The sequence below is a fragment of the Leptosomus discolor genome, chromosome 2, assembly GCF_034619465.1.
Source record: "Leptosomus discolor isolate bLepDis1 chromosome 2, bLepDis1.hap2, whole genome shotgun sequence".
In the NCBI taxonomy this organism is placed as follows: domain Eukaryota; kingdom Metazoa; phylum Chordata; class Aves; order Leptosomiformes; family Leptosomidae; genus Leptosomus; species Leptosomus discolor.
Genome location: NC_141392.1, coordinates 110,640,998 through 110,656,798, shown reverse-complemented (window position 1 = coordinate 110,656,798; position 15,801 = coordinate 110,640,998). Strand labels below are relative to the sequence as shown.

At 37.4% G+C, this 15,801-nt stretch overlaps 1 protein-coding gene across 1 annotated transcript in view; it reads right to left on the bottom strand.

Moving 5' to 3' along the window:
• Window positions 1–15,801, bottom strand: part of TAF1B (TATA-box binding protein associated factor, RNA polymerase I subunit B) — a 51,793-nt gene that overhangs the window by 28,032 nt on the left and 7,960 nt on the right. Inside the window, exons 7-8 of the mRNA XM_086461568.1 lie at window positions 14,008–14,164; window positions 7,468–7,567 (exon numbers count right to left, since the gene is read on the bottom strand). Of these exons, the coding sequence (XP_086317694.1) occupies window positions 7,468–7,567; window positions 14,008–14,164 (257 nt within the window). The remainder of the gene's footprint in view (window positions 1–7,467; window positions 7,568–14,007; window positions 14,165–15,801) is intronic.

Sequence of the window (15,801 nt, the reverse complement as noted above, 5' to 3'; positions counted from 1 at the left end):
AAAGCAAGATTGTTCTGTAACTGGAAAAAGAATACAAATCCATTTCATTAAATGCATATGAAAGGAAGAGAAAAATTGTCTGCAAAAACACCAAACCAGTATCTGATAAAATTGAGTATTTTACAAAGGAGAGGCCCAGATAATTTACACACAAGAAGCTTCAAGGAAATAACTGAGGAGCTCTCTCTGAAACACAAATGATGTTTTTTAAATAATCTTAAGAAATTCTAAACATCAAAGGACTCTCCATATTAATTTGCAGTATTTAAAAAAAATGTAAAAGGGGAGATTCAGGAACTCCACAATGATTTGCTTGGCACAGATCCTGAACAATATAATACAATAATGGGAATGGGAAAAATGGAAGCTAAAAATATCCTGTCAGTCAAGCAACCTTCATAAGGTCAGAAAAGGAGAGAGCTGACTGAAGCTCCAGCTCCCACAAGGAGCTGCTCTGAAAAACCTTTTTCATTCTTTATGAGATAGCTAAAGGAGACCCAAATGAAAATTACTACCTCTCACTGAAAGACCGTAACTCATAATTGTACTCAAAACTCAAGAGCTGCTCTGCTGGAAAGCAAAGTGTGCAGAACAAAGGAGCAAAACAGAAGCATCCTTGACAGCAGAGGAGTATCTTGGCAAATTCATCTCAGAAATCAGATCTCTCAAATCCTCAGCAGAAGTGAGAGTTGATTGAAGCGGACACAGAAAGATGGGTGGCAGAAGGATTAGTGGCAGCGAAATACAGATACAAAAGTGCTGCCAAGAATAAAATCAAGCAAAATTTAAAAAAAAAAAAAAGAAAAAAAAAGAAAAAAAAAAGAAAAAGGACAGAAACAGAAGAGAAGAACAAAAAGTAAATACAAGCTATAGAATACTGTAAGAGACGAAAACAAAGAATTGGAAAGTTTCCAGATAGCATGAAGAAGAATGATCATCTCTCAGCCTTTCATTCCCAAATAAAAGAGGAAAGAAATTTAATAATTCAAGCTAGGGAGGGGGTGGGTGTGTGAACACAGCATGCAAGGTACATACTCCTCAAACTCAAATAAATTAAAACAAATCCAAAGCGTCATACAGAATAAAACACTCCGCACTGAAGTGGTACATTCTGAAAAAAGCTCAAGTTTTCCAGTCTGCTTTATAAATACATTATGGTACCTACTTCAACACCTATCACAGGTTACTTTAAGGGAGAGAAAGACCCTGGATGAATTAGACTTTTTCTTAGGGCAGCAAACACTTATTTTCAAACTCTTCCTTTTCCCATCAAAGCCAACATCAGTTCGTAATGGAATACGAATTAAAATTCATATTAAACTGAACACAATGGAGAGCTGCCCAAAGCTACTGGCCTAATCTGACACAGACAAAAATAGACATAATTTTAATGTAGAATAACAAGCTATTAAGCCTGAAAGAAAAAAAAAAAAAAAGATATCAGGGAGAGAAAGAAACAAGAAGCCTTTCAGTTACATGGGAGAAAGGGGAGAAAATTCTGACAGGTTCTTTTGAGTTTCATGATTCTTCTCCTCTTGTCCACAACACTGATTACTGACTAGCCGGTATATTTCTGCCACTTTAACAAGATGCATTCAAGAATTTTCCACAGGCAAAGGTACAGAAGATGCTATCGCCCCTCAGCTGGAAGTTTAGAAAGCGTTTCTATATCGCGGTAAAATCTGAAGAGTAACACTAGGTGTTACTTAAGAATCAAGACATCTAGGGATGGAAATAGGTGAATTACATACAGCAGAATTCCAACTAAACAGCACTTCTGCTCATATGGCTAAGTTGGGGTTAGGAGGTGTAAAAGGAAACAAAAAACTAACAAAGTATACTAAGAAAACCAAAAAGTAACCTGGATATTAATTTTCTCATGTTGCAAGGTCAAAACTGTCTAAATAAGTTCATTTCTTGCTATAGGCAGCAATACTCAGTGGATTACCAAAAAAAGAAACAATCTAAAACCACAGAGAAGACGGAGAGGAATTAAATAATTTAAAAGAAAAAGAAGCATTTTTAAGATACAGGCTCCTAGACAGAAAGGTATATCAACAACACTCAGTCAACACTGAAGCATTCAGTGGCCTTGTAGAAGACAAAAGGTTTCAGACAGACTTAGAATTGTGCAGCTACTTCCATCTATGACTAAAAAAGGAAAAAAGAAAAAAAAAAGAAAAAAAAAGGGGGAAAGGCTGATACAGAGAAGCCATTCCATGACCGCACTCCAGGGCAGAAGTAGTATCAAGGATAATTCAGTAAATACCCTTTCCTTTTGTCTTCGAGGGCAGGTTGGTGTACAATTTTAAACAGAATTCATCTAACACCTACCAAGCCCAACTTTCTCCTAGCCCCCCCCCTCCCCCATCCCTAAGAAAAAAAAAAGTGATTCTTAATAGCTTTAGGAAGAAAGGAGTTATTTTAAAGTTGCAGAAGAGATTGAGAGGCGAACTTCACTGAGGTCACACATTAGGCTCCTCGCCAAGTCCAGATACTTGTGCTTCTAAAAAGACGACCATTCCCAAAGCTCTTCAGAACAGGATCTGAAAGATATTTATGAGACTACACCTCTCCTGTTCCACACAGTACGTACTCCAAAGTGACGTGTTTGGTATCTTCAATACTTTAATAAATCATGTTGCCCAACAGCCATGGGAGTGACCTGCTTACCTATATATACACATGTACATTTAAGTTTGCATGTGTGTGCGTGTTAAGAATGTGAGAACCAAAAAGACAAATTTCTTTCGGACATTAAAAAAAAAAAAAAAAAAAAAAAAAAATCAATCTACAATGCATTGAGTAAAATATGTCAAAAAGTCATGAGTTTTATAAAAAGTAACGAAAGCTAAAGGTAAGCTTGAGACAGCAAAGCAGAACAAACTTTAAAGCACAAACAAAATAATTACACTAAAGCTAACTGGGTATATAGTCCCAAGCCAAAAAATTAAGGAAAAACAGATCTATGGCAAGGACAAGTTGTTGCTAACTCAAGAGAAAAGGGGTGTTTTAAACAATTTTGTATGAGGATAAAGATAAATCATTAAAAGCAAAACAGAAGACGTGTATCATAAGGATGTATCCCTACTTCAAGCAGATATGGAAGAGGTTACTTGTGTGTAGCTCCACTGGAGGACAGATACTATCAATAAATCAAGCTGAAAGCAAATTAGCCACAGAACTTTATATATACTACTACCAATTTACAAATTCATTTTAACTCCTACACTAGTGGGCTTTTAAAGAAGTAGATATCCTGAGCATTAAAAAGGAGACAAAGATGACTTCCACCTAAAAGAGAGAAGATGACTGCACTTTTTCAAAGATGTACTGGCTACTCAAGGTCAGCAGGGATTTACTGCAGCTAAACAAATTGCAAATAGCAAGAAAAAAACCTTGATCTCCTGCACAGAACCAAACCCAAAACTTAAGTACCTTATTTTTTCTTGATGCATAAAAAAAGGTTTTAATCAAATGGGATAAGAATACTTGCTTTAGAAAAAGGAAACTTTGCCAAGTAAGATGGAAACTTCCTTTTCTTCTCTTGTACTGGGAGGTTAAAACTTCTGAACTAAGAGGAGCATCCTTCTGCTGCTGCTGTTTGCCCTGTGAACCCTCTGATCGTGCATTTAGGCAAAACCCATTTGCCAAAGGCTAACCTCTAACATATGTATGATTTTAATAGAGGAAGGGATAAATAGGATGACTAATCAAGTGAAAGCTTAGAAAAGAGACTTGGAGCAATGGAGAGGATAAACATGTATGGAAGAGAAACAACTCATTTTACACAAAGATCTTTTATAAAGTACTTTTATCCTTCATAAAATACTTGTGAGGTAGTACTTATCTCCTGCTAGGACCTGATAAGGGTCTAACAGTTATGCATCATCATGATACAGAGAGGTGGAGACTCCTTTTCTCTTTATTTGTGAGGCAGCCATGCCAAGAGCTCCCAGACTTCTGGACAGAGGTGCCCAGACAAGATAACTTTTGTGGCAGATATTTTAAATAAAGTTCAGTTTGGGTAGAATGAAGAATCATGCCCTTCTTATTAGCTGTTCTGTTACTAAAATACGAAGGGCTTATCTGCTGCCTACACTGAAAATGTGAAATATAAGGCATCTCATGCCATTTGAATCATAGCATACTTGTGGTTGGAAGGGACCTCTGGAGATCGCCACGTCCAACGCCTCTGCTCAAAGCAGGGTCAACTACAGCAAGTTGCTCAGGATTGTGCCCAGTCAGGCTTTGTGCATCTCCAAAGATGCGGACTCCATAGCAGTTCAGGGCCGCCTGTTCCACCATTCAATCACCCTTACAGCAAAAAAGTTTTACGTTTAAAGGAAATTTCTTATATTTCAGTTTGTGCCTGTTGACTCCTGTCCTTCCGCTGCTCACCACCAAGGAGAGAGCCTGATTCCACCCCACGCCCTCCTGTCAGACATTTATAGACATTACTGAAATTCCCCCCAGCCTTCTCTCCTCAGTGATGAAAATCGCAGCTCGCTCAGCCTCTCCTTGTTTGACAGATGCTGCAACCCCCTCTAATTGCTAAACTGTATGCAGGACAGGGACAAATTGTCAATTATATAACCTCCATTCCTGTATTACACAGCACAGAAGTTCATTAGCTGGAAAGCCTGAGACTAGTCACATTCCTTGCATATGAAATACTACTACTAAATGAACAAGGCACAAAAAACCACAACGCCACCACCTTGTGCATATACACATACACACATCACTACATAGAAAGATAGAAAATAGATGTGACTCACCTTGTAATAATTATTGCATTTATTTTTTTAAAGCTATAACAACTTCAACCTTGTACAAATTCAGTATATTTTATCTATCTGGGAAACTGTCACTGAAAAAACCTTGAGCCAACAAGAATATTTTTATACAAGATGAGCTGTACCAAGTTAGGCTTCATCTGTACTTAACTGATAAAATGACAGTATGACTTCAAGTCCTTCAGCTATTACAACATTACTTCTTGATTCAAATTTGGGCTGCAGGGAATTAGCACAGGACAAATTAAATGCACTAAAAATCTGTTCAAAGTAAAAAGGAAACATATTGAACAATCCTGTCAGTTATTAAGATTCCTGAACATGTTTGCAGGTTACATTCACCAGACTTGAAGCACAATAAATAATGGCACTAGAGCACCTTATCTGCCTAGTTATTAACAGTCATAATCCCATACAGGTTTTGAAGATTATTGTCTATAGAACATTATATACAGAACACCAAGGAGAAAAGAATGTAGGCTGTATTTTCAGAATGGAATATTACACAATCTGACTTTCTGCTTCAGGACAATAACCTCATCTCTTGAATTGCTCAAAACTTGGATGTCAAAACTAGATACAGTAAACTACTGGTAATCTCAGTGCTGCAATGAGCAGCAGGATCAGTTCTGAAACATAAGATGTAGGAAATAGCTAGTAACGTTTTTGCAATTACCAGCCCAATGATGTAGTCAGAAATGTTAAAACTAAATAAACCTGAGGATGCATTACTGAAGGAACACTGAAGGTAAAGTACGAAGCAGATATTCCTAGAAAGAGGAAGCCACAATAATACTGGAGTGACTGGAAAACAAACTGTACAGTAAGCTTACAGATCTTTACCTATGTATCTCAATGAAAACAAAGTTAAGAGATGGCTTGATTTGTACGTATATCTACTTATACTTCAGAAGTGAGGGGTGCAGGTGTCAGTATCGCTGATGAGCAAGATGGAAGTCAAAAGTTACACAAATTCAGCTTCTAGATCAGCAATTTCCTGTAAGCTAAATATCAGACCACACTAGATACAGACTCATCGTAAGCAATACTTAGTTTAAAAAAAAAAAACAAACAAAAAGCCAAAAAACCAGACTTGGGCTTTTTTCCCTGGTTTGTGAAAAAAGGAAAGCGCATATATGCTATAAAAGTGTTGAAGATAGAGGGTGAAGTGGCTAAACTTCCTCTTTCATATAAAGCTGGAACAAGATTAAATTTACCAGCTTGTGAAGTCCCGCTCCCACATCAGGACATGGTACAATCCATAGTAGAGGTGTGCTTATGAAGGGACAGTAGAATAATCCAAACCAACAGCTCTGGGAGAAAGTAAGATAATAAGGACTCATGACATCACTTTCAGAATTGGTTGGCATCACATCATCCTGTTTCTGCATGCCAGAAACAGCTCTATCCCAAAAGAAAGCAGTAGGATCCTCCAAGGGCAACTGTCATCTCCTCTCTACAAACCAGATCCTCTCACTTTGAGGCACGGTACAACTTTTATAGCTGTAATTCACAGGAAAATTTTATCTGTGTGATTTGTAGGACTCAGGGGGAGGGCATTTTATTCAGTCAGGCCAGAATACAGTTCAACACAACCATTTTTGAGAGACAAAAACACCTCCAAAGGATGGAGGCAAAGAAGGACAGAGAGACTGAGAATTAAGAGGTTTGGTTTTTTTTAAAAAAGAAGTTTACACCCACATTTCAACCTAATGTATCTTTTCTACTAAAGAAAAATCTAAGACAAAAAAAGAAATCAAGAGGTTTTACATTAAATTTATCTCCTGATTTTTAAAAGTTGAGGTCATAATTATTATTTGTCCAGACAGCATAGAAATGGTATAAAAAAACCCAAACAAACAAACAAAACCAACAAATTGCTACAGACTAGCTTCTGAACAACTCACGGCCTGCTGAATATGAGCTACATATTGGAGAACGGTAACATGACTTGCAACATCATCACTGAGGGCTTGGGCTATACATTATAGCAGACCAAAACCTAGCTTTTCCTGTTAGCAGAAGTGCTGCTTTCTGCTCTTGAAAGCTAAGATTTTATTTGCACACTTCAAAAATCCATAATATTTTTTTTCCTGCAACATAAACACCAGTGGGCAATAGTTACCACAATACATAATAACCTTAAATAAGGGAAATTTACATTTTAGTCGAGACTGTCCATCACTATTCAGCTTCTAGAAGAGCCATAACCCCTTATGTAGATTTTAGGTTTGATCTATTTCAACCACTACATCAAGAAACAGAAAAAGAGATAGCATCTAAACCGTATTTTATGAAAAGAATACGGAATTACAAACCAATTCAAGAGATATTTTAAATAAGCACCAAAAAGGATAATACATTGCCCTTAGATGTGAAGCCAAATCCTATTTCTGAGTGTTCCAAGAGCAGTTCTGAATACCTTTTTCTCCACAAGTACTAATTGATTTCATTTTAACTTAGGTAATCAGCTTAATAAGACTGGTTAAAGATTAAAGCACTCGGAGTCAAAGAGTGCACTGGTTTCTGCACAGGCTCCAATAATGTGAAACATGAACTCTACAATGTAAGAATAGATTTAACCAATTTATTAGTACAGTGACCAAAAAAAAATTAAAATACCACAAGATAACTTTTTTTAATCTTTCCTTTTAAGAAAAGAAATTACCTCTACACAAAAGATCTTAAGATCAAGTCCATACAATTTCATCTTCTCTGGAAAATGCTGAAAAACATTCAAATATGGAATGTGACCTTCAACAACAAACCTGCATTAAAAAAAAAGACCAAATCAAAATAGTATTTAGTACGACAAATGCATATGTTTATTCTAAAATTAATATACAAATCAACTTTCTGATTTGAAATAACATCAGTATTATACTGCCTAAGTAATCCTATTGAACTTAAAAAACCCTAAATGCTCCATAGGACAAAAAACAGTTCAATTATTTAACAGGCCTTTAAGCTCAAGCTCAGATGATTGGCAAATGATAGAGTTATGGCAGTAAACTGACAATCAACACGCTTATATGGAGTTTGTTCTGCACATTCTTCAGCTACTGCAGTTCTGAAACTGGTTTACTCCTTTGAATGGTATGGATTTTTTTTTTTTTAATTATAAAGCTTTAAGTAAATTTTACTTTTAAAACACACACTTTCTGCTGGAGGAGTTTGTCAGGTTATGCGGTACGGAGGAAAGTCGCAGAACAATTTTAGCAGATACACGGAACTGAAACCCCATAAAATTACATCCGTAACCTGATTTTTTTTAAAAAGTATTATTCAGGTATGAATAGAAATTATTTTGTATACTAATAAGTAAAAAATAATTTATTTTTTATTTGCACCCAAATAATGCACTTTTTGTCAAAAACTGCTTTGGTAAGTGGTTGACAGTACAATTTAGGGTTTTTTCCTTGGCTTTTTACACACACACATATACATAGAAAAGATGGGACTTAACAACAGGTACCAATAAAACCCACCACCACACTAAACCCCTGCTCTTATCTAGTATCGTAGCTGACACTCACACCAGGCAAAGCAAGCACTGAACAAACGTGGATCGTCACAGGGGAACAGACACTACTCTCGTTCCAGATTAAAGCGTATTAGTGGTCTCCCATAGGACTAAGCTAGAACTGCCTTCCTGTCCCGTCTCAAAAACAGTTTTGTTAAAAGAGTACATTAAACTTGAGTAAATTAACATTTCAAACAGAGAACACCCTGTTCTTTAAATAGTATTAGAGATTGGAAAACCATTTTTTCTCCTGCCAGCTGTGTAATCTGCACAGTATCTCTCTGCCTTTGCTACACAGAATGGTAACTTCTTGGTCTACGAACTCTGCAAGTCCCTCCTGGGTTCCTACAGCGGCTGTAGGGCTGGGCTCTGCACCTGCTCCCAGCACGGGGCAGCACCTAAACACTTCAGTCACTAGCTCGATCCAGCCCCACAAGCTGAAACACCGAGTTCCTCATAAAGCACAGCAATCTGCCACTTTCATCCAAAATGTGTCTGGGGAGAGGAAAATAAAAAAAAAAAAAAAAAAAAAGAACAAAGCCAAGGCAGAACAATGTCTTCACAGACAGAGCTGCCACTGTCGAGGAGGATTCACCTCCCTCCTGAGCCTATGGCAATCCACAAGCTCACCTTCCTTCTCCCAGTCCAGTGCCCTAATCACCACTTGTTGCATGTTATCTCGCATCTATCTATTGAAGTTAACTAAAATTCTATTTAAAGGATAGTTACTGTAAAGTTTACAGTTATATCCTACTTTTTTTAAAAAAAAAAATTCCTAACTGAGTTTTTGGTTTAATTTAAAAATTCAAATTCAAACCACAATTAAAATGAAAAGCACATTTCTTAAATCAAAACTCTCTCTCAGTTAGAATTAACTCATAATTTATAATTATTTCCGAAAAATAACAGCAATCTGAAAAATCACATTGCCCAATACTTTTTTCTGAAGCTCTGCGTATTAGTCTCTTAAACGAAGAGGTAAAAGTCACTGCACAATCCTTTCTGATCAAATTCTGCGGCGCACATTCGGCTAACGAAATTTCAGTAGCTTTCCTCAACCACTGCAAATGGCATTTCCCCATCCCAAGTGGAGACGTGCACTGGCCCACCTACTCGGTGAGGGTATCGTCCAAACCCAGCACCAGTCGCTTGTCCTTGCCAGCCCGCCTCATCTGGTAGGCAGCTCGCACGACAGCTCCTTCGCTCGTTTCAGTCAAGGTCAGCTGCACTAAATTGAAGAACTTAAACATGAGGTATGGTTTCACAAAATGGATGGAGCTCAACATCGCTAGTAGTACTTCCCTCCTCCTGGTCTGGCTGTGTGCTCCTTTTGCTAATCCTCCTCTTCTGCAAATGTAACTCACAACAGCAGCAGAAGGCTACCTGCCACCCTATTGCCAGAAAGAAGGGTGTCTTTCCTGTCATCTAACAAACTGAGGAGGCTCACAGATGGCTCCAACAAGTGCCAGAGCTGGCAGAGGAAAGGGGATGCATCACACAAGCACGAGGAGAGAAGAAATGGAAGCAAGACCTTCCTCTTTCAGCAAGTGACCCATTACTGCCTCAGCTGATGATAAGCTTTGGCTGACACACGTTAAGGCGCAATCACACAATTAGCTGTCACATCTGAAGAGTTGGTACCAAGACACCAAGAGCAGCAACCTCCTGAGCCAGCACAGCAGCAGCTGGAAGAGGACAAACAACCAGGACCTTCCTTCAGGTGTGGTGTAGTGGTGATTGCAGCCAAACCACCCTAACAGCTTTGCTGCCTCTGAAATGGGAAATCCCACCCTCCCTTCAGTCCTCTGCCACACACTCCTCCCTGCTGACAAAAGCACTTGTGTGACTTCTCAGACACAGGATTAGATTGAAAGCTAGTCTTTTGTTTTCCAGGGCTTGATTTCAACCAGACAGATTTCCAGACTCAGCTGACTGCAGGAACATTATTGCCAGCACAAGGTGGAAAGGGACCATGGTGAAGCAAATTAACTTGTGCTAAAATGTCTGGTGAAACTTTCTTTTCCAAAATTAGGTTTCTGCAGATCTACTTCTTTCAACTAATACACCATAAACTGGATGAATGCTAGTACCTAGGGCAAGAAAAAGAGCAGGACTGCAGCAAAACAATCTCAATCAGCTTAAATGGATGCTGAAACCACGTCCTTACACTGAAAGAGACAAGTTTGTTTGTCCATCAAAACGTTTGGGGTTTTGGTTTTGGTTTTTCTTTTAAAGAAGAAGTTTCCACCAACTTGGCTGTACTAAGTCAAAGCATTGCAGCTGTTTAAAAACAATGACATCCTTCCTAGCTTGAAATTACTGTCTCCATACAAAAGAATGCTCTTCCCTCTCAGGTTAAGAGTTGTTTTTACACGCTAAAAATACATGAAACTGCACAAATACCTTGTTACGAATATAATGTGCTGATGATACAGGTTTTTAACACTTACTCCAAAAGCCCAGATTTGGAATAGCAGTTCAGAACAGTTTCTTCTGTCTGCTGTTCTTCCAAACCTTTCATTTAATAGACATATGATCAGGACACTTGTAAGACTATGTTCTATCAGTGAAGTATGTGAAAACTTGTCTGGCAGATGCAGTACACAGTTCATGTTCTTTTAATTACAGCAGCAGCATACATTAGTAAGGTCCAAGAATGAAAAAAATCCTAGGTCCTCTGCATGCTACAAGGAAATGATGCATCTGTTAAAGCCACACAGTAATGCCACAAACTGATTACAAGTTTGGTCTTGCCAGCACAGCTAGGTATAGCCTCATTTGAAAGGCATTAGTTCTCACCATCTCAAAGTCTAGCATCTTGAAACTTTTTCTTCCACAAGCCAACAATTTTACTCATTATTTAGATAAATAATATACAGCATATGAAGTATTGTGAGACTATTCACAATGGAAAGGATTTAATGTGTTACATAGACGTAAGTAGAAGGTTGTTAAAAATCTTATTTTTAAACCGAAATGTCCCTGTCAGAGAGGTAATTGTAGTGTTTTTCTGCTAAGTGTGTCAAGTAGTAAGGAGGAGTATATTTTTGGTGTTGTAAATCCTTTAAAAGCTGGCAGGTTGCCCTACCATAGTGCCTAAGCATGTATCACAAGGGAGGAGCAGCAGTCAGCTGACTTCAGGGTAAGGAGAAAAGCAAACCAAGGAAAAAACAAGGCAGAACTTTAAGTACAACTGTAATTCAACTGGTTTAAATAAAAAGAATTTGCCTATAAAGATTTAAAAGGTAATGCTGAATACTTAATGGTTTCTCTGCATAGTTTTAATCTCTGGTCTGTCACTATTTTGATCTGTGTATCTTAATGCATGCAAAAATGTGAACATTGTCTGATTTTTTAAACTTAAATATTCAGAAGTTAGAAAACGAGTATTCTGTGGTAGTTCATGCAATCTAAAATTCTTTCCTCTTCTTCATCAAACTTGTGAAAGGCAAAGACCTTAAGGGTAGGGAGGGAAGCATGATAATGTAATTATGGTCTTATATAACTATCGTATCATGGTAAAACTTTGCAATACAAATGACATTCTTTTAAACATCACTTTCTGCATTTAATTCAGTTCCTATGTTCAGTGCATTTAAAGTCACTAAATCATTCTGATTTACCCACTTTTAAAAGTATTACACCCATACATTTTATCTAGTTAAATGACATCTTCTCACTAAAATCATCTTATTTCAATTTCCAATTATTAGTTTCTGATTATGCATTTCTGTGCTATATTTGGTACTTGATTTTTTTCTCCTCTCCTTTTCCAGCTATTTTTACTCTTTTTGTGTTTCCTCTAAATGCTTTCAAGCAAATGTGCTCGTCTGTTACCACACCATCATACTAAGACAGGAACTTGTGAGGATGCATTTGCCTCGTATGACTGCACATGCTTTCTAGAGACAGTTTCCAAGATACAGTAACCGAAGAACAGATATCTAATTATTCGTTTTTCTCTCCAAACAGGATGGGCTAAGCAATAGTTCATCACTGTGAACCATTTGCTCCATCCCAGTAATTGTAATTTACTACTTGGATTTTTGCCATATACAAATATTATCAGACAGAATTTATATATTTATTTTCTAATCATTGACAAAAATACAGAGTATGCTATAGTAGTTCCGACTCCTACAGAATTTCCTTAGGAAGACAGTAGTCAGTAATAAATCTTGTTACTGAAAATGACTTTTGAGTTCTGCTATTCCTTAATCTACTCAATAAATACTTCTGCATTACAGGATGCTAGTTTGAAGTCTGAACACTGTGGCATTTTGCTGAACATTTTCCAAGCATCTTTTATGCAACAGCATACCCAGTTATACAAATACGCAATGGTTTGTGCAATTCTGATCGATAAAGGCAACGGCTGCCCCCTAGTTAAGTCAAAGGGTCAAACATTGTTTCTCATACAAATAAATTAGCCAGTATTAATTACTGTACTTTGAGAAATACAAAATTCCCCTTTTTTATAAGTACTTCCAAAAGAGCATTCTTCAATACCCACTCTTCTTGGAAAGCCTGTACAAAGCCAGAAAAGTGCAGGTGGAAGCTGGCACTCCAGGGGGAGAGAGGCCACGATGGAAGATCAGGCTCTGGGGTAAACTTCCCTTGCACTCATCACACTTTGAGCAGCAACACTGGTTGTATGCACCACAGGTGGGGGACAATGTACTTATTGCCTTGCCTTTTAGCTCACAGGTTATATATTTGAAAAATAAAAGCTAAAGAACTGAAATCTAGAGTATCAACTGAATTTTGAATCAGTTTTTCCTTTATTTTGCCTGAGTTTTCAATTTGATTTGCCGATGTACAGTTACTTGAGTTTTTCTATTCCTTAAATTTTGGCAAAGTAACATTTTTTCACCATCTTTTCAGAAATGACCAATATTTCAACACTTGTTAAAAAGGAATACCAGTATACAAAACCTCTTCCAACAAAAATCTAACAATTCCTGAATATAAACTACTTGGGCCTGATTTAAGATATTTATTGCTTACAAGAAAAGTTGACAAATTATTTACTTAAGGAATGTAAAATAAGGAATGTGTTCACAGCCTTGTTGCAGGAAGAAGGGAACAGCATTGGCAGCTATAGTTCGACAGTCTCCGTTTAGCAAACCAAATTACTACAATATTTTATTTCTACTATATTAAAAGCTGTATTATTCTGAACTCTGATAATTACAGATACAAAGATATGAAGACAAAACCAGACTGCCTATATTAATTTCTCTGCTTAACTCCATTGTGTGAAGCTATTTAGCTACCTTTCAGATCACTGTACACTGCTTGTATCATTTGTACAATGACACTGATGTAAGCCCTGGAGAATGTTTACTCATTTAATTCCGGCATGCTGACAACAGCAAATACAGCAAGAGTGTGACCATACACACCTCCAGCGAATCTTAAGAAATTTTAAAGAATGACAAAAGGCTTCTTTAGCTCCAAAACCTTCTCCCTTGCAGGTCTTTGAGATTCATTGCAATCAACAAAGAATGTTCTCCAAAAGCAGCTGCACAAATGGTTATGTCAAAGAAAAGATAAGACAACTAAATACATAGAACTTCTCACTATTACTGAGCAAATTAATAAAAAGGAAATAGTACAGATCTAATTTTAAAAAAAATTATTATTTATAAAAGCAACAAATATTTCACTAGAAACTATTCGTACCTTAAGAGATCAGATAACGTCATTGGTTCTCTCAACCAGAGTAATGCCATGTAACAAAATGAAAGGGTCATTGGCATCGTCATCCTCAGTTTCTCTTTTTGGTTCTTCATTAAATACAAGCTACCATCTACCGATCCAGAGCACGCAGAGGTGCTTTCTTGGGTTTACGTTAAAAATAGAAAAGAAAAAAAAAAAAAAGTCATTGATATGATATACACATGATCCATGGTATACAGAAAACAAGACAAAGGAGCATACAAGGACCCTTGTTCAGCACCTAGAAACATTTTGAAATCTTTACTTTGAGTAGCTTGGTAGTTTGTGTACTTTTCTGCTAAACAGCTTAACTTTAATTTATTCATCTACCGTGATATGAAATGACAACCTGTTTCATAAACTGCTGCTTCACTTGACAAAGACACTGGATCACATGAAGAGACAAAACTCCCTCTGTTACCCATCAAAACAGACCTTTTGCTGGGAACTACACTTAAATCTGGAGTTCTAGAAGGACATTAACACCTATACAACACATAACTAACAGTACTTATGAGATGGAAATACTATTTTCCATTTGAGACATAAGGGAACATTAGGTAAACAAGGGTAAATTTGATGTACTTAAATCAATGCCTCAGAGTTGGGGATTAAAAAAAGAGTTTTAAACTTCAGCACAGTCAGGACTTCAATGAGAAAATGATTTACATTGCAAAAATTTTACTGAGGTTAAGGTATATCCATCTGCCATATAATCTCTAACTGCAGAAATGTAGGTTTTCTTTTAAATAACATATCTAAATTCAATGAAAAAGAAACACCTTTAGTACAAAAACGTAGCAAATTGTGAAGAGGGTGAAAAAAACCCCCAACAACCAACCAAACCTCCCCACTTCTTTACTGAGATGAATCTATACACTAAGAGAAGCAACAATGAGAAATTTAACTTAGTAGAGTGATTTATGAGTTAGAAACCTTTTCAGCAGTGAAACCTGGGAGTTCAGGGAAGCAGGAAGAAAAAAAAAAAAAAAAAGAAAAGCCTCTCTTCCCTACATCATGACCCAGCCAGTACGAATGAAAATGCATTTAAAGCACACCAGCACAAAATATCAGCATCGATTCTGTAGAGGTTTTCTCACTGTGTTTCCCCACAGACTGTTCACCTGTTCAGACAGGAACAGCGAGGGCTGGATGCACAGCTCCCCAGCTGGGAGCTGCAGGGCCATGGCAAGCAGCCCGCAAAAACCGTTTAAAACTTCAGAGAGCTTGGCAGCTCCATAGTTATGCGGCCTTGGTGACAGCCAAGCCTGTGAGGCGACAGCGGTCAGCACTCGAGGTCCAGCACCCACTGACACGCAGTCTGAAGACGCCGCAACCACTGTGCTCCTGAGCCACAACTGGTCTTTGATGCCACCTACCGGCTCCTAAAACGGCGGCCAGTAACACTATGGACACAGCAACCAGTTCAAACATACACCTCGTACAGACTAAAACAAGGTCTAGAGCATCCTAGGAGGTCTATCACGTATAGATGCGTCAGAGAACAAAAGCAGGAACATCAGTTAATCCTTTTAGTCAACAGTTTCACCTTTTACATGGATACTTGTGCTTAAAGGCAGCTTCACAACTGAAGCTTCATTATTAATTTCACATTCAACTCAATTTAAAATAATCCTCATTATATTTGTGGCCTTAATGATGCCACACAATTTCCTTTTATTTCTTCCAGCTTATGCAAGGTATGACAACACACAGTTACACACATCTAATAATTTAAGAGTTTAATAGGCTTCTCTA